Source organism: Mastomys coucha, unplaced genomic scaffold (assembly GCF_008632895.1).
Source record: "Mastomys coucha isolate ucsf_1 unplaced genomic scaffold, UCSF_Mcou_1 pScaffold17, whole genome shotgun sequence".
Lineage (NCBI taxonomy): Eukaryota > Metazoa > Chordata > Mammalia > Rodentia > Muridae > Mastomys > Mastomys coucha.
The window spans coordinates 3,344,955-3,365,161 of record NW_022196899.1 but is presented as its reverse complement, the minus strand read 5'-3'; the positions used below and the strand labels follow the sequence as shown (position 1 = coordinate 3,365,161).

The 20,207-nt window shown below is 39.8% G+C and overlaps 1 protein-coding gene across 2 annotated transcripts in view; it reads right to left on the bottom strand.

The window, feature by feature from the left end:
- The window catches only part of Zc2hc1a (zinc finger C2HC-type containing 1A), a 37,758-nt gene extending 27,662 nt beyond the window's left edge, over window positions 1-10,096 (bottom strand). For both annotated transcript variants that reach the window (XM_031376313.1, XM_031376314.1), the window contains exons 1-2: window positions 9,981-10,096; window positions 809-885 (exon numbers count right to left, since the gene is read on the bottom strand). In XM_031376313.1, the coding sequence (XP_031232173.1) occupies window positions 809-885; window positions 9,981-9,996 (93 nt within the window). In that variant the 5' untranslated portion in view covers window positions 9,997-10,096. The remainder of the gene's footprint in view (window positions 1-808; window positions 886-9,980) is intronic.
- Window positions 10,097-20,207: the final 10,111 nt, after the last annotated feature.

The window sequence follows — 20,207 nt, the reverse complement described above, 5'->3', positions numbered from 1 at the left end:
GAGGGGAGGGGAGGGGAGGGGGGAGGGGAGGGAAGGGAAAGAAAAGGCTTATTTAGTACTAACGCCAATCATGAGCCCACTGTCTACTCCTATTTGGTTTTTGTGCTTTATTTCAGCAAACATTGTACTATAAATGGTTTTAAAGAGGTTTGAACATGTGCTTTTATGTGTATAAGCATGGGCTTTCACATATGTACGTGTATCACATGCAGGTCAGGTACCCACAGAGGCCAGAAGAGAGTGTGGGATCCCTGGAAATGGTGGGTCGTCATTACGATACCATGTGGGTCCTAGAAACAGAAGCCGGCTCTTCTGGAATGGCAACAAGGGCTCGTAACTGCCAAATCTATCTCTCCAGTCCTCGAACAAAAATTTTAAATGTCTTTTTTTTTCTTTTGAGACAGGGTCTCACACTATATCTCAGGCTGGCCTAAACACCTGAAGGAACCTTCTTGCCTCAGACTTCCAAGTGTTAGGAGTAGAGGTGTTAGCCACTACTTTTACCTGTTTCTATTTATCATACTGCTCAACCACTTTTCACATTTTAGAAAATAATCCCTGTGATTCCAGTACTTTAAAGCCAATTCTAGAAATTATAAATTTTGCTAATACATTTTCATTGATAGCTATGTGATACTTTGCCTCTTAAATTTATGTTGAGTGTTTCTATGTCCTAAGAGGCCTACTGCTGCTACAAGGCTGGCAGACTTAGCATAACATCAGGGTTCAGAAGAAGAGCAACTGTTCGCAGGCGTGAAACAATGTGATCTGAGGCTCCAGTGCACACAGGTTACAATCAGCCACTCACCAGTGCTAACGGAAAGAATGTTCTTCCACAAATCTTGCAGGGCAACAATTCTCCAACTTGGACAACACTTCCATTTTCTAAACCATAAAAGATTCCAATTAGAAATGTTCACATGTTTTCTCTCAGGCCTCATAAGTTGAGTTAAGTGGTCTTCTTTAAAAGTTTCATTTTAAAATGAGCAAAATTATCAGTTAAAATGGCCTAAGGCTTAAGAGTTGTCATGACCTAAAAGACAATCATACACACAAAATGGTGATAATCCAAGGAAAACCAACTTGACATAGTTGGAAATCTACAGCTCTCTCTTAATTACTTACGTCAATTGTAAGTACTAGCATTCAGAACTGGCTCTATGTTGGTTATGCTCTAAGGCATGGGAACTATCTCTGATGAGTAGCTAATCATAGAATTATCGGGAGTCCACAATCAAAAGAATCTTATTTCACTTATCGAGATAATATAAAATACAAACACCCAAAGTTAAGACTATCTAGTTATATATACTGCATGTTGTGTACCCTATACAATTACTCATTTTTATACATACATGTAATACTTACATGTACTCACTGGGTACAATTAAATAAAAGCTAGCTATAATTTGTATACAATTAAAGGCAGAGCTACCATGTATACTATACAAGAGATTTTACTGCTAAAATGATCCAAAAGAAAAATAAAACTATGTTCTTTGGGATACTATACAACTGATTTAATTAAATACTTTATTTTTCTACCTAACTAGTCTATTAAACTGAAAATAACTTTCAGTTTGGGTTTTTGTAAAAGTGAATGGGAACCTGTAAATTGACTACGTATCTTCTGTTGAAATTTTACTGTCAAAGTTCTTTATTTATATAAAGAGAAACTAGGAAAAAAAAATGTTTTCTGCTCAAAAGTAACAACCCCCCCCAAAATAAAAACAACGCAGATTTTGACTTCATAAAATATGCCCTTTAGCCCTTAGGTGAGTCCACAGAGAAGCACTAGCATGGTCAGAATGGCCGAGCAAGCAGGAACTCTGGGCCTCACAGTCACAAAAGAATGTTTGTTCTCGAATCCTCCTCGTATCCCACTGACCCACTTCACTGGTGAATGGTAGCTATTTACGACTCAGATGGAGGTGAGATGTCTGTGTAGTGGCAGTTAAGCTTTAGGTTAGAAAAGCAAGCCTGATGAGTTCCTCCTCTAACACTGGCATTAAAAAGGTTACTTAAGAGGAGCCTCACTGGTCTGGACTATGAAGGCTGAAGTGGTTTCCATAAGAAACCTCATTAGGCTCATTAATATAACAGTGTTCTTAAATTAATGAGACAAAGTAACTGGACATGCTTAATAATCTATTACACTTCCTGAGTTTTCATATATTTTCTTGATCTAAAAGTTCAATATTATAAATTAAAACACACACAGTTCACTTGGTTAAAAGTTATTTCTTTAGTTATCTACTCTGTTACAAAGGAAAACCTCATGACAACTAATTCCTGAGGCTGTAGGTATGGTTTTAATAGTATGTGCTTACTCATACCTAAAGCCACATGTTTAATTCCCATGCCCCACCCCCAAATACCACCCCTTTCTTAAGCATTCAGGAAAAATGAATTCAATCACTGACATGATTTGAATAGACACTTGAGCACAAGGGTTGAACAACACAAATATTACTTTCTAAAGCCAACACAATCCACTTATTTACTTATCTATTCAACTCAGCAGGAATGAAATCACCTCTCATGTTTTAGGTAAAAATTTTAAAACTTAATAGCTACTACAGCTTTACCATATGATAAAATATAATTATTGGAATTAATCCTTACAAGACATCAAGTACCTTCAAAATGTCTTGAAAGGGGAAAAAAAACAGAGTCACTAGAATAAACATAAAAATGTATGTATACAGCAGCAGTAATCTCAGGCTATGTGGGATCCATTCCTATAGTCGTGGCACTCTAGAGCTGAGATGTGAGGATCAGGTTGGTAGGGCCAGTTTGGGCTCCTTAGCAAGACCCTGTTTTAAGGAAGCAGTGGAGAGATAGTGTCTTAATTTTCTATTGCTGTGTATATGCCACAACCAAGGTGATTTATTGGGGGCTTATCACTTCGATGGGTGAGTGCATAACTATCCTGGCAGGGAGCAGGCAGGTAAGCAGGGCAGGCTTGGGCAGCAGCAGGGAGGGGACAGGGCCTCTCTTTATCTCTTTCAGCACAAACCTTGTTCCAATATTAAATTCCATGGTGCTTTTCCTCCTCACGTTGTATACTTTGTACTTCTCTTTTGCCTCAGTTACTTTTTCGTTGTATATCTGCAAAAGTGTAATTACTAATAACCAAGTGACAGAGCCAATATTAGGCTGTCTTGGACTCTCCTCTATGAAGGAATTAGTCCAAGAGTCTTCAGTTTAGACTCAGGCAGATTCTTAGGACAAAGAGAAAAAGCAGCCACATTCTTTGCAAAAATATCCTAAGAATGCACTCTATCTCCACTGCTACTATTGTTCCTCTGGAGCATCTTGAGCGCTGCCATAGGCCACATTGCTCCCAGCACTGTCTTCAAAGCTCCTATAAGGATAGCCCATTAGACTCCACTTTCAGCATTCCATCACTTTCCTCATCCAAAGTCCCGAAGTCTTCCACATTCCTCCAAACAACAACTTAGTGAGGCCTGTCACAGAAATGGCTCACTACCTGATACCACCTTCTGTCTTTCTTTTCTATTGCTGTTAAGACACTCTATTTGTAGCACCTTATAGAAGAGTGGATTAGGGGCTTACAGTTTCAGAGGGCTAGTCTATGACAATTATGGCACAGAACATGGCAGCAGGCAGGCATGGCACTGGAGCACTAGTTGCTAGCTCAGATCCTGAGGCAGTGAGTGCAAGGCAGGAAGAGCTTCAACTGGGTGTGACATGGGCTTTAAAACCTCAAAGCCTGCTCCCAGTGACATATCTCCTGCAGTAAGTCACACCTTCTAATCCTTCTCAAGAAGTTCCACCAACTAGGGACCAATTAGTAACACAGATAAGCATATGGGGACCATTCTCATTTTAAAGAAGTCTTTCAAAATGAGGAAAACATAAATTTCTACTTTCCCTTTGATTTACCAATGTGTGCATGTTCACTGATATCAAAACCTAATAAAAAATTACACAAAGTTGTCATTATAAATAAATTGGGTATCAAGAACCAGAAGCTATATTTTGTTCTATGCAATTATTTAAAAGATATGACAGCAATAGAGTAGTATAGTGTAGTGGAAAAGTAAATGGAGTCTGTCATATATTATCTAACTTTAAATTGTATCTCTACCACTGGGAACTAAGTTCCTGAACAAGGAATTTAATCTCTCTGGTATAAAATAAGGATGTTAGATCACATGAAGCACTCAGTTCTTTTGTATCTACAACATACCAAAATTTAACAAAATATCACAACTAAGTTAGTAGGACATATAGATGGATAACAAAACACTTCTCTTGTATTTTGCAAATTCCTTAGATGTAAGAGTTAATAAGCCAATGTATAAGGAAAAAAAACCACTCCAGGAAGTCTGTACGATGCTGATGAAATCAGCTCCAGTCTAGACAGGGACTGAGAATGTAAAGGTATCTACAGCAAAGAAAATGTGATGTCTCTTCGTTACAGGTTCTCACCAACTGAACTAAAAATGAATATGAAGCTAATCACATGGATAAGTTCAGCTTAGCACCTGTCACATATGGATAATATGCATTAAATCTACCTAAAACTTAAGATGTTAAACAATAGAATTATTTACCTTACATAAAGAAGTATTCATACTTTCTGACTTATGAAAACCCTGCTAAGTAAACTCTCCCATATGACATAGTCTGGCAAATCTTAAAGCACACAAAAATACAGTAGAGAGATGACCTAATTCACAGGGGTGAAAACTGTAGCAGGGACTAAGCGCTGCTGGGAAAAGGGCACTCAGATTGGTGGAACCAAGTCAATAAAGGATTTTATTGTGCTACAGGAGCCCTGCATGGGTGGACAATGATACTCCCAGAAGACATGGGTATTAAATGAAAATCTCAGTACCACATAAAGAATAGTCCTAATTAGTTACTGGTCATAAACACCAACAGACCCCCCCAAACCAACAAACATAGTTGTCCCTCTCACCCAAGGTTTCATTTACTGTAATTTCACCTAGTCCACCAAAATCCACGAAATTAACATTAACGTTGACTTGCTCTCTCAAGACCACATTTCCATAGCTAATGTCAGATTATGATTATTCAATTTGCTGTCAATCTTAGCATGCCAAAACAAAAGCTAATTGTTCCATTCTTAAGTGCACACAGGGAAGTCATGGCCCACACCGCAGGCATCCTGAGGAGCTGAAAGGGATGAGCTCCAGCACAGATGCTGCTGCACACTCCTCATTCCTAGCTGGGTTCCTACCTACTGGGTCTGCACAGGCACCTACTGCTTCCCCTTTCACCAGTCATTCTCAACTTCCTTGTTACATGGGCAAATGTATATGGAATATTCTACTTAACAAAGCTAGATGGTCTTTCTTAAAGAAATTTTCAATTAAAAAAAAAGATGAAAATGATGGTATTTTCCTAAATTTCATCAGGAATCCTTTTTACAACCAACAAATACTTAAGATCAATGTTCCAAGTAGTACATTTTCAAACACTGACCCTTGAGTGCTAAGCCCCTCCCTCTCAGTCCCTATCCCTGCAAGATTCGAAGCACACTTTCTAAGCCTATATTGAATATTGGGCCCTTACTTGACTCAACAAATATTAATTGGTTGTCTGGCATTAGCTAAAACTGTTCTGACATCTGAAGCTAAAGGTAGTAAAATAAAATAAGATAAGATAAAATAAAATGAAAGGTCCTAATCTTATAGAGACTCTACTCATCAAATATTGGGGAGGGGGAAGTTACATAAAAACAAATATTTAAAATGTTAAGTGAATAACATCATGAAGAAAAAAAGGAATAAGAACAAAACTAGCCCAGGCTGTCTTTGGGGATGGGGCAGGATCTGGAGAGCTATGATAGCAAAGATTAAGCGATGGGAGGTAGCTACTCAGCGTCAATCTCCTAATGTTGCATTTCAATGTCTCTTTGCAACCTATTGACTGGGCTTTTCCATAGCACCAGGGACTGTTCATGAATCTCTGGTCTTTAACCTTCTTGCTCTTACTGCTTCTGTATTTCTTCCCAATCCTGAATTTGCCAGGTTTCATCACACAGGCAGGATTTGACAGGTTAGTACTAGCTTTCCTACCCACACCCAGGACTATGAACTTCTCCCTCGCTTGTTTATAGGTCAATTTCTTCCCCACATTCTTGTCTTGTCTTTTCTTTCCTTGTTTCTTTTGGCTGTTTTTAAAACTTCCTTAAGATTCTACCCGCCCATATTTCCCATCCCACATAACCCCGAAATACTTAGTTTTATAAATAGTTTTTCTCAGTTAAGAATGATTTGCCTAGACAATGGCTCCCACTTGCTAGTGATAATCACTAAGATCTGCAGGTAAATAATTTCCAAGTAACATCAGGTTTGTTTATTTTAAATCTGATACTCCCACATGCTGCATAAATACATTTCTAAAGCCAGAGTCATTAAATCAGGATCTTTACTCTGTTGCACCAAGCATCTCATTTTTCAATCTCAGAAATATCTTCAAACTTTATTCTTTTTTTACTTCCACTTACATCTGCCATAATACTAATCTTCATCATATATATGCATTTGAAGTCTCTCCCTTTTTTCCAGTTTATCTTGGGCATAGTTATTTGGGCCTCTTTACTGGTAGGCAGGTAAAGATGGGCTATATTTTAGCTTTAATAGAATACTTTTGAGCATCTAACATGCCTCCTTATGAACTTGACATTTAGGTAATTTTTTTTTTTTTTGGTGTGTATGTTTAACACTTAATATAGTTAATGGTTTAATTCTTAATAGTTTTGCTTTTTATAGCTGAGATTCTGATTTGAATAATACACTCAAATTGTGGATTAAAAATAGATGACCAGCTGGTTAAGAGTATTTACTGCTCTTGCAAAGGACCCAGGGTTTAGGTCCCAATATCCACATGGGAGCTCACAACTGTCAGTAACTGAAGTTCCAGGGACTCTCATGTGTCCTTGTAGCCTCTGTCAGCACCAAGCATATACATGGTACACAAACATACAAGTAAAAGAAGTACTCATACATAAAAGATTATATATATAAATATATATGTGTGTGTATACACACACACACACACACACACACACACACACACACATATGTATATATATCCATATCCCCAAATCATAGAGTGGAAAAAAAAAGCAACAAGAAGACAAACCAAGTGTTTAGATAAAAGCTTCTTTAAACCCTGGCCATTAAAATACCTGAATTCCTACTCAGCACCAATTAACAACCACAACAATAAAGAAATGAGTGCTGCTAACTGAGATGAACAGTGTTTCAGTAAACTGGTATACATGTATGCTAAGTTCAAACAAAACAGAAGCAGTAACAAAGTAGGATGGCAGACTCCCACTCGATCTGTGCTACAATAAAGAGGAATGAGACTAGTCAAGTCTCAGAGGCAATCCTAAGATAATCAATTAAGCAGAGCAGATGAGGAATGGCCTGCCATAATTGTTATAAGCATAACTTTAGGGTTTTCGGGAGGCAATGGCAATATCTTACCTAAGGGTAAAAGCTTAGTTTTTAATCACCTCAGTCTTACAGATGATAAAACTTGTAAGATCCTCGAACTTCCCAATTCTAAAACTACTACTGTGCTCCTTGGATAAGTATAGAGTACAGCTTTCACATGAAAAGGCTTTCCCTAATTACTCAAGCCATGCAAAAAGTTCTGCTACTAATTGTACAAAATTAGAAGAAATCTTAACATTTGATTTCAAAATACAGTGTGCAATAGTTCACTGTGTGACACTTCTAGACATAAAATTCCCAGACTATCAGTAACATAAACAGTATTATGCAAGCAACTAAAATGTACTTTTAAAGGTTAAGAAGAGGCAACCAGTAACTACTTTTAACTAGAAATGTAAGTCAGACATCAAAGATTATTTTTGCTCAATGACAAAGATAAAATAAACAAACTTGAAGATTTTATACTTCATGCTGTCCTGTAACTTCCAATGTAGAGAAAAACTATTAAATATAACTTCTTGATTATTAAGTGAAAGCCTGAGTAAAAAATTAACAAATGATATCCTTAAGACTCAAAGTTCTGAACTCTGAAAAATGTGATGTCATAGGAACTCACTTTTTGAAAGGATGATGGGAGTGGAGTGGGACTGAAGACAATACAAAAATAAAACAAACAATTTTCCACTCAACAGAACACTCTAAGCTTTAACTATGTTGAATCGCTTAAAGCTGCCAATATTCACCTGTTATGCCAGACAGAAACAATGATTTTCTTATATTTCAACCTAATTCATTATAATTATTGAACGCATGAAACATTGCATGCATCTTAGTTTGTTCAGGAAAAAAACAAAAAAAAAAAAATCAGAGTTTAAGGTCAGTACTGTTTAACATAAACCAGACTCATGAACCATGCTCATTCCATACATCAAGATCCTTATGTTCTACACACACACACACACACACACACACACACACACACACAGTGTAGATTATACTAGTTTTCAATTATATCTCCTAAATTTCTGATTTAGACAACAAGAGCTTTGACATTATTTTTATTCTTTGCATGCATAGATAAATAAGTGAAACATTGGATGAATATTTCTTTCACTGTAAATGTTGATCAGTAAAAATCTTGGAAGTATTCTTAAACACTCTTCATGCAGTATGATAGTACTGTAAAATCTTCATACCTATATTTCAACCCTATTCGCTATATAGTCTCTACACAAGTATAGTTTTAAATCATTAAAATGAGTTGCCTGTAGGGGTATCCAAAAAAAGAAGATTTTTTGAAAAGAAGGTATGCTGTCATTACAATTTCTCATTTCATGGTAATCTAAATAGTACACTAAACAAGACCTTCCCAGGTAATCTGCAGCATAAATGATCGATTAAAATTCATTACCACCTTCAAGATGTTTGGAGAAAGCTTTACTGGAAAATGAAATTATGAAATAAAATTCATGACCATGTTATTGTATTTTCTTTCTGGTACCCTTAAATCACTGGGGGAAAAAAACAAAGTTATTAGTTACCACTGTTCACTTCGTAACACGTCCTGAAATATTTGACTATCTATAATACAAGAAAACGAAGGGATCAGTTCCCCTGTTCATTCCAAGTACATTAAGTGGTGAAACAATTTTTAAAGAAAAAAAAAAAAACTGTTTTAAGACAATAGGATCCAAAAATTCTGAAAGCTTGTGTATCAGAAAGATTCACAATCTTTTTAAATCCTGAAACTGTTGTCACCACTGTTAGGATATATATATTTTTTCTTCCTTCCTTTGTTTTTGAAGCGAATGTTGTCCTTACAAAGGATTAAAATGGATGAAGAAAGAGGAAAAAGTGAAAGAATTGAGAACAAAACAAAATCTGAAGCCATGGCTAAAGCACCAGGATAAAGTGAAGATAAGGGAGCGAAGCTGGCTCTTCCTTAGACAATCCTAGTGAATAAACCATTACGGTTGAAGCTATTGTCCCTGCTGTAGAGCTCGCCACGGACACTTCCTTGGGAGATGCTCAAGCATCTCTCCAAGCAAGGTGCGGTAGAAATGGAAGGAAGGCTACCTATAACTGTCTAAGGGTGTGTGTTCTGAGCTCGCAGGAGGCGGGGCAGGTCCTGGGAGGGGGTCAGCAAGAGCTGGCGACCCGGACGTCGCGAACCTTAACCAAAATAAATACACTTTGCAAAGATATTAAGACCCGACCAGAGACACCGAGTGCCCACAGCAAACTCGGGAGTCCAGGAAGGACCCGAGATGGTAGTTAGGCCTTGCAGGCGTGAGGACACGGGGAGGGGCTCCAACCCCGCGGGGGGAAGCCGAGCACCGTGCCCGGCGAGCAGCCCGGGGGTCACCGCTCCGAAAGCCGGCCGTCCAGCTCCGCCCCGGGTGTCGGCGAGCACGGGGACCTCGCTGCAGAGTCGGCCGGCCGCACTTGCCCCCCGGAGTCCAGGCCTGGACGTTCGGGCCAGCTCGAGTCCCGCGGCCGCGTCCCCTCGAGTCTCACCTTCCAGCCCGTCCATGGCGTGCAGCCTCAGGGACCGCAGGCAGCACCCGCCGCCGCCGCCCAGCTCCAGCTGTAGCAACCCGGCCGCGCCTCCCACACTCTAACATCCCGGCCTCCCATTGGTCCGCGCGGGCGGAGGCGTGGTCACTGGGATCAAGGCTGCTAAGGGCGGGGCCTCGCCTCCTGCCCTGTCCCCAGGGACGCTGCTTGCGCCAGGGTTTTTCCAACCACCCTCCAAGGAAACCGCAGCTACTTTGGTTGGCAGTCTTGAGAGTCTTACACGCTTTTGTTCCACGCCAGCCGCATGTAGGCTCCCACCTTGTTTTCCTGCTTAGAATGCCTCCGCGTCTCGGAGCTCCTCATCTCCAGTAAGAGAGGATGTCTTTCTTGCAGATCCCTCTGAGCTCTAGTAACAAGGAAGCCTTAGTCCCCCACCATCCAGGGTTCTCTGCCCTTTTAAATCAAGCAACATCCTCTAGACTTGTTCTTCAAACACAGCTTTATGGGCTAAGACATTGTGTCCTACATAGGTCATGTTTTCTGTATGGGATTGTGGAACTGAGACTGCGCCAAAGTTTTGAAAACAGTTTCTTAACTATAAAAACTTAGGCCCAAAATTAGAAATGAAACTCCCCCCGCCCTTGCACAATCTTTCCCTGGCCAGCACTGTACTTGTACTCAGCCTGCTCTCCTTACAATCAATGCAGTTCTACATCTCATCAAAGATATGTTGTACTGAGCGCTTTAAACCGGGAAGCTAACTCATTAATGGCACGAAGGTGCCTTTCTGTCAGAATCAAAATAAAGTTTGGCCATTCAAATGGTTTTGTTTCACAGTCTAACACATTGTACCCTTACTAAAACTCTTTCAAATTTTTACTTAGCAAGAATAAAGCACCCATATTGTTTGCTGATTTTGAGGTATCCATTACTAAGTTATTAGTATAGTTTGTCTGCAGCAAGTCTTACACTATTTTCCTATTGAGCTGTTTAATTCAAAATTCTCTTAATTCTGAATACACTTAACAAACCAGTAACTCTCTGCTTTTGTTTAAACAAGTGAACCCCAAGAGGTCTTATCTATGAGAAGATGTTTAAAGTGCCTGTGAACGCGAAGAGTCCATCTCTTTTAGAGAATCATATAAGAAACCACCCATTCTGGAATTATCTCATGAGTCCTTTCCTTGTTGTGCTCTGGCTTTCCCTGTCTTCTGACATCCCCTGGGGCCTCCATACAGGCGACTTAGTTACCCTATATTGGTGTAGAGAGTTCCCGCCCACTCCCCCACCATGCTTCTAAAACAAAAGTCAGAGGAGGTTGAGGATAGCCTTTATAAAAACGCCAAAGAGGAAAAATAAAAAGTACACAAAAAGAATTATCAAAATAAAGAAGGCACTTATACTTTGCGTATTGCAAGTTTAGACAAATATTAGGATGATAGACACAAGCCTTATTAGCCATAAAATCTACAGTAACATCAATAACTAATAAAAGTAGCAACAACAGCAACAACAACAAAAGTACATTAAGAGGCCCTGCTTTTTAGCTATGCCGCATGTCTGTCAGTCAGTAGATGGCAGAAAGGAGAGGAGCTATGTCTAGCTCAGTGTTCTGACCCATGAATAGTTAGCCTAGCATTCCCAAGGGGGGAAAAAAAAAGCATGCCAGAGAAGCTACCAGTCTGGCACTGGGGACACAGGGGGAGCATACAGTTTCCAGGACTGAGATGACCACTGGAATGATACCATGGGATCTGGTCAGAGAGGTATCCTGAGATGACCACCAGTGGAGGGCTATGCAGCAGGCCTAAGGGGACAGACCATGCCTGATAGGATCCTTGACCAGCACCGTAGTGCATGAACACGGCACTGCACTCCTGAGACAACCCCAGACACACAGAGACCCCCAGGTGCTAGTAAGAGGAGCACGTCAGTGGTGGAAGAAAAGGAAGAGAAAGAGAAACAGAAGGATGCGAGCACAATGAGGAGAAGCAGAACCGGAGTCTTGAGGGGAGTGAGGAATGTCCTGATGTGAGTAGCCTGTGATGCCATCTGGCTCCATGGTGATGTAGTCCTGTGTTGTTACAGAAGGCCATGTCTAGGTCCATAGCCCTACAGAAACAGAACTCCGTTACCTCCAAAGGCAAGGTGGATGTCCCTATTCTTACGCTTGCCCCCATCTGGTTATTTCTAGTGCTACCTGCCCTTGCTAAATCTGACTGGAGCCTGTCCTTCCTGTGATCCTGGTTGTGTCAGAACTCCTCAGAGTCAAGCTGTCTCTGTGATCCTATGATTCTGGGATCCTGTGATCCTGGGCTTGTTGGAGCACCTGGGAGTGGGGCTTCTTCCGTGTGTTGTGGGACTGGCTGCCGAGCTTGCGCTCAAGGTCTGCTCAGGACACCAGCCCAGACAGACTGGTGGAAGATATTTCTTAAATTTGGATTTGTCATGGAATACTTTAGTTTTTCCATCTATGGTGATTGAGTGTTTTGCTGGGTATAGTAGCCTGAGCTAGCATTTTTGTTCTCTTAGGATCTATATGACATCTGCCCAGGATCTTTTGACTTTTAGAGTTTCTATTGAGAAGTCTGGTGTAATTCTGATAGGTTTGTATTTATATGTTATTTGACCTTTTTTCCTTACAGCTTTTAATATTTTCTTTGTTCTGTGCATTTAGTGTTTGGATTATTATGTAACGATAGGATTTTTTTTTACACTGTGCTTTTTTTTAAATTAGATTTTTTTTATTTACATGTCATATTATATCTCCTTTACCGGTTTCCCCTCCGAAAAAAATAAAATAAAATAAAATAAAACCCTGTTCCCTCCTCCCTACCCCTGCTCACCAACTCACCCTCTCCTGATTCCTGGGCCTAGCATTCCCCTACACTGGGGCATAGAACCTTTACAGGACCAAGGGCCTCTGGAGAAGATTTTCTTTTCTGGTCCAATCTATTAGATGTGGTGTAAACTTTTTGTACATTTATGACAACCTCTTTCTTTAGGTTAGGGAAGTTTTCCTTCTATGATTTTGTTGAAGATGGTTTCTGACCCATTGAGCTGGGGTTCTTCACCATCTTCTATTCCTGTTATTCTTAGGTTTATCTTTTCATTGTGTCCTGAATTTCCTGGATATTTTAGGTTAGGAGCTTTTTAAACTTTATATTTTCTTTGACCAATGCGCCAATATTTTCTATAGTATCGTCTATACCTGAGATTCTCTTTTTTATCTCTTGTATAATTGATGCTTGTAGCTTCTGACCTTTTCTTAAGTTGAATATCTCCAGGGTTGTCTCCATTTGTATTTTCTTTATTGTTTATATTTACAATTTTAGATCTTGGACTGTTTTGTTCAATTCCTTCACCTGCTTGATTGTGTTTTCCTGTATTTCTTTGTTTCCTCTTTAAGGGCTTCTACCTGTTTGCCTGCCTTTTCCTATAATTTTTTGAGGGACTTATTTATATTCTACTTAAAGGCCTTTATCATCTTCATGAGATGGGATTTGAAGTCATTATCTTTCTTTTCGGGCATGTTAGGGTATCCAGGACCTGCTGTGGTAGGAGCACTGGGTAGTCGTGGTGCCAAATTGCTTTGGGTTCTCTAGCTTATGATCTTATGCTTGCCTCTCACTATCTGGTTATCTCTGATGTCAACTGGATTGGATGTTTCTGACTGGGGCTGGTCTCCTTGGAGGCAAGAAGAGCTCTGTGACAGGGGTTAGAGCCTGTCTTCTGGGAGGTAGGCAGTTCTTGTCCCTGGTTAGGGTGATCCTACTATGACTCTGGGTTGAAAAGGCTCCCTGGCTACTTCAAACCTCCTGGGAGACAAACAGGCTGGGTCCCTGGTTACTGTGGACCTCCTGGGAGGCATGCAGACTGTAGGGTGTGGGAAGGCATTGGGCTTGCTCATCTATCCCAGGTAGGGAAGCAGACCGGAAGGTGACCTGGCATTTCTTAATATAGTGACATTCTTCTTTTTCCCAACCTTTATCCCTCCTGATCCCCACTATATAGAAGAATAAGGAAGAGAGATTCCTGAATCAAATTTCTTTCTGTTTCTTAACATCCTCTGAACTGACAACAACCACTGATCCTGCCTTTTGCAGGTCTTAGTATTTATGCACCTCCTGAAAAGTTTCAAGAATTTCGAACATTATACAATCACAGAAAGTATTTGCAGCTTGCAAAATCATGGCTCTGCTGGAGCAGGAGTCTAATCAGAGTCAGCTGTAGTGGACAATCTGAAGCAGTTTTACGACATCCCCATACCTGGGATTAAAACAAAAATTCTTTCTTATAATAATTTTTAAAGAAAGCAAAATTCCAGAATCATCACTATACTCTAGTATATATTATGAATTAACAACAATTTACAAGAGAAAATGTAACTGTGAAAACAGTGAGTCCTAATATTTCTTAGTATTTTACAATTGTATTTTACCTCAAATATGGTGAACTGCAATAACCCATATACTAATTTTTAGAAAAGTGATTGTTATACAGTTAAATATTATCTGTCCCTTTTGAATTTAGTGAAGAAGGAGGAAGAGGAGGAGGAAGAGGAGGGGAGGAGAAGCTAGAGGAGGTGGAAGAGGAGGGGAAGAGGAGGGGGAGGAGGAGAAGGTGGAGGAGGAAGAGAAAAAGGTGGAGGAGGAGAAGGTTGAGGAAGAGGAGGGGTGGAGGAGGAAGAAGAGGTAGAGGAGAAGGAGGAGGAGGGGGAGGAGGAAGAGAAGATGGAGGAGGTGGAGGAGGAGGGGGAGGAGAAGACAAAGAAGATAGTGATGAAGATGATCACACAGGTTGGGAAGAATCATCCTAATGTCTAGTTTGTAAAATCCCAATAAAACATATAGGTAATTGCAAATTAAAAGTGGCCCAATTTTGTAGCATAATTTTAGGCATATACTCTTGAGTCTGAACTTTACTATGAAATTTTGTAACATACAAATTAACAGCAATTAACATTTTCAAAAACAGCAAACAACTATATAAAAAGATATTTTGTTTTCAAAACAAAATGAACTATTTGTCAAAGACAAGAGAAAGAGTAGTTTAAACAAAAAAAAAGAAAGAAAGAAAGAAAGAAGTAAAAAAAGAACAAAAGCACTGTACTCCGTCGATTTTCCCAGCCCTTGGCCTCCTCACAGGCTTTTGCATCTAAACAAGCCAATGATTTACATTTCAGACATAAGGTACTTCTTCTAGTCAATATACTGAACTTTGAATCTTGGCTTTGTCAAAAGCATAATTGTTTGACCCAGTGAAAACTTACATACATGAACACAATTATCTCAATGCTCAAAAGGGGAGAATCTCAAAAGAATTTCAATCTCTCAATATAACTTCGTAGATGGCTTTGATACTGTGTAACATATGTCATGCAACACACCTAGCACAGAGCTCTTACTCAACTAATGTCCACTCTTTACTACCAAAATATCACAACATCATTGCATGTGTGTCTTTGTGTCTCTATGCCAACCACAGGCATACAGGTCTCTATGAGGGCTGGAAGAGGGACAGTGTTATATTCTCTGGAACTGAATTTAGCACTTGTGAGCTACCGAGTCTGAGATGCTGGAAACTAAATTCAGGTCCTTTACAGAAGCACATTGTAAGCAAGAGGTTTTAATCAGTAAGGAATTTCTCCATCTCACAAGGTGACATTTGAGAGAATAAGTTGTAAAGGAGGGAGCGCCATTACTCCGTTGGAACGTGAAAGTAACTTTGTTATTTCCTCCTGTTGTTTGTAAAGAACCGTGAAGTGCTTAGAACAGCTTCACTCTGTATAAAGAAAATACAAAATATAGCATGTTGCTTTCCAATTCAGCTTTTCTTATATCCTCATGCATGTGATAAATATTTTTTTAATTTGAAAGCAAAATTTAATTCACTCTACATTTCTTGCTATACTAGAAGGATTAAGATATTTTAGGAATAAGAGACAAAGTCCTTGAAGTTCCAGCATACAATCCACAAACCACAAGAAACTCAAGAAGAAGGAAGGCTAAAGTGTGGATGTTTCCTTCCTTTTTAGAAGGGGGAACAAAAGACCCATGGAAGGAGTTACAGAGACAAACTATGGAGCAGAGACTGAAGGAAGGACAATCCAGAGACTGCCCTACCTGGGAATCCTTCCCATATACAGTCACCAAATCCAGACACTATTGTGTATGCTAGCAAGTGCTGGCTGACAGGAGCCTGATATAGCTGTCTCCTGAGAGGCTCTGCCAGAGCCCGACTAATACAGAAGTAGAGGCTCACAGACATCCATTGGACTGAGCACAAGGTCCCCAATTAATGAGCTAGAGAAAGGACCCAAAGAGCTGAAGGGGTTTGCAGCCCCATAGGAAGAACAACAATATGAACTAACTAGTAACCTCAGAGCTCCCAGGAACTAAACCACCAACCAAAGAGTACACATGGTGGGACTCATGGCTCCAGCTGCATATGTAGCAAAGGATGCCTAGTCGGTCATATGGGAGGAGAGGCCCTTGGTCTTGTGAAAGCTCTATATGCCCTAGTGTAGGGGAATACCAGGGCCAGGAAGCAGGAGAAGGTGGGTTGGTGAGCAGGGTGAGGAGGGAGGGAACAGGGTTTTTTTTTTTTTTCCTGAGGGGATATCATTTGAAATGTAAATAAATAAAATATCTAATAAAAACAAAAAACAAAAAAAAACCTCCCGGTAAGCATTCTCTACACCCAAGCTTAAATTCAAGCATGATTACTCTTTTGCAATCTGAAAACAAAAAATGTTAATGTTATTCTATTTGAACTCTACTTAAAAATACTTTTGCAGCCAGAATCAATAAGCCTCTGCTAGGAATGTAATGACCAATCCGGAAAGAATGATAGACTATTTCAATGTTTCAGGAACAGAGGTTGCAGGGAGGGAAAGAGCCTTGAACTAACACATCTTGCCAAACTGATAGGAAAAGCTTATAGAATAAATACTCAAACGAAATATTCAGAATATAATCATTTTAATCTGTATCTTTTAATCATGACTTAACTATTTTGATAGTTCATGTCTATACCGATAGATGTATATAAACTGACCGTATCTATCATCCACACAAACCCTTCTTACCCCAGAACAATGTCCCTCCCCTTTTCACGCCCCTCCTCTTTTGTGGCTTATGTTACTTTTTGAAAAATTCATTTACTTATTTGTTTACATCCTAAATGCTACCCTCTTCCAGTGACACTCACAGAGTCACTCCCCCAACCCCTCTTTTGTTTTCCCTGAGAGGGTGGGTCCTCTGTGATTATCTCCCTACCCTTGCACATCCTTTTCCACCAGAGCTAGACAAGGAAGCCATGGAAACTGAGCTGGATGGCTGCGGACCTCAGTCCAGCCTGTGTATGCTCTTTGGTTGATGGCTCAGTCTCTGAGAGCTCCCAGGTTAGTTGACTCTGTTGTTCTTCCTGTGGAAGTCCAGTCCCCTTCGGGCCCTTCCATCCATTCTTCAGCCCTTCCATGATGTTCATCAACCTCCATCCAATGTTTGGTTGTAGGTCCCTGCATCTGTTTCAGTCAGATGCTGGGTAGAGCCTCTTAGAAGACAGTTAGGCTACTGTCCGCAAGGATAAGAGAGTATGATAAATAGCATCAAGGATTGGTGCTTGCCCATTAGATGTGTCTCAAGGTGGGCCAGTTAGTGGTTGGCCATTCCTTTGTTCTCTGCTTCATCTGTGTCATGCATTGCTTTTAGACAGCACAAATTTTGGGTCAAAGGTTTTGCAGGCTGGTTGGTGTTCTTATCACTCCACTGGGGTCCTGCCTGGCCTCTTCCGAATCCACATCACCACAGTTAGGCATCTTGGCTAAGATCACCAGCATTGACTCCTGGGAGTCTCCCCTAACCCAGGACACTGAGACTTCCTAGAGATTCCACCCATGCCCCTACCACTGAGCCACTGATGTCCTGACAGGAAATTCTCTCCTGTGTCACTGAATTCAAGGCTATTTCCCTGCTTTCTTTTCTATGGTATTCAGTATATCCAGTTTTATGTGGAGGTCCTTTATCCACTGGGACTTGAGCTTTGTGCAGGGCGATAAATATGATTCTAGTTGCACTCTTCTACATGCAGGGAGAAAGAGGTTTATTTATTTTTAACATACCAAGTCCAAATCACTGCTGCCTGCTGGAATATTGAGTGTTTTTATTGGCTTGATCCATAAGGATTTTTTTTTTTTTTGGATTTTTTAATACATCCTTAATTTTGGTTGTCCAACCTTGTAACTACTACTTTTTGTGGTCACGCTTGCCCCATCCTGTTTAAGCCCTTAACCACTAGTTCTAATATCTATTTCTTTACTTTTTTATTAAACAAATGAAATGGCTTTTATTAAAAAAAAAAAAAAAAAAAACAAAGCTACTGGTTAGAGTTCTAACTGGCTTTCACTGTGAGTAAGTCTGTAGCTGTGAGGATTAATTTTAGGTAATTATTTTTGTTTTGAATGATCTTACTTTAAGTTTTATGTTGTGAAATGTAAATAAGTTTACCTACGAATCTCCTAATACAATATCATTATAATATTGTAATACAGTATCATTATCTTTCTTATGTACTTTCTGATATGTACAGTTTCTGATGTGTTATTTAGAAAAAAAATCATAAAACTCGGTTCTTAAAATCCTGCTACAGGAAAATGTTTAGAGTTTCACTTACTTCAAAAATTTACTTATTTTTAATGATTTTATATTACTTTTTAAGATTATAATATAATGAAAGCATTTCTTCCTTCCCTTCCCTCTCTCTAAACCCTCTCATATAACACTCTCTCAGGAAAATTTTAAAATAAACCAAGGTTGGTTCTTTAAGGAGATGAATACAATTGTCAAAACTTTGCCAAATTTAAGGAAAAGAGAGAGAAAATATCCAAATTAGTGAAATTAGTAACAAAAAAAAAATGAAATGTAACAACAGAGACGAAGGAAATCAAAAGAATCATAAGGGCATATTTATAAAAACCTGTATTCCAACAAATGAGAAAATCGAAAAGAAATGGGCAATTTTTCTCAATGCATATACCACTTATATAAACATACATATAACCCCTAGTGGAATAGAAGCAGTTATCACCTATCCTCCCCCTACTACCACCCCAAAATAGAAATGAAGTCTAAAGCCAGATCATTTTAGTGTAGAATTCTACTGGACTTTTGTGGGACAGTGGTCTGTGCAAGCAACCTGGTCCCTGTCAAGTAAGAGGTCTGGAACTCTGGAGACCCGGTAGGTGGTAATTTCTGCCTGCATGGGACAGAAGGTGTTCAAGACCTGGTAGGTGGTAATTTCTGCCTGCATGGGACAGAAGGTGTTCGAGCATGCCTCCTGGGTCCCTGGCTCCTGTTTTAGTCACAACCCTTCAAAGCCCCTGCAGGGGAGTTGTGTGATATTGGTCACATATTAGCAGCACCCAGCCTTCTTATATGTGAATAAAGATTCTCCAAGCTCTGAGCCCCAAATCAATGAGAAATACCTGTTGTCGAAATCTGAATGACCCTCAAAACTGTATATAAATACTATCCAGGAAATTAAAGGTGTGCGAAAGATCTACTCTGTTGTCTGAGCCTTTTGTTCTAAGAGCTGTAGCACTTGGGGAGAGAGCTCTACTCTCCTGAAACTCGGCCTGAAGCTGAACCTAACTCCTCACTGGCTAGTCCGCCTCTTGTCAGCCCAGCCCGACCCAACTCAGTGCAGGGTGGCTCCGAGCAACTGAGCGGCCTGGAAGACACTGCAAAGATGGAGGTGAAGCCAACTTCAGTGGCAGATGCGGGATGGAAGCAACTTCTCCTCCCTGCCTATGCTCGCTTCCCTTCTCCAGAGCTCTGGAATCAGGCCAGGACAGAGATCTCTATGGAAAGCCTCTGGCACACAGACCCACAGACTTTTAAAGAAGAGTGAATATCAGTCCTCTTCAAAGTAGTCCATAAAATAGAAACAGGAACATTGTCCGATTCATTTAATGAGGTCACAGTTATTTATTCTGATACCAAAATCACAAAAAGGCCCAAAAGAGAGAGAACTACACACTTATTTTCCTTGGAAATATAGATACAAAAGTTCTCAATAAAATACTTGCAAAGCAAATCCAAGAACATACTAAAAAGATCTCTCATCCATGATCAAGATGACTTCATATCAAACATGCAGGTATGGTTCAACATACACAAATCTATAAATATCATCCTCACTATGAACAAATTGAAAGAAAAATAT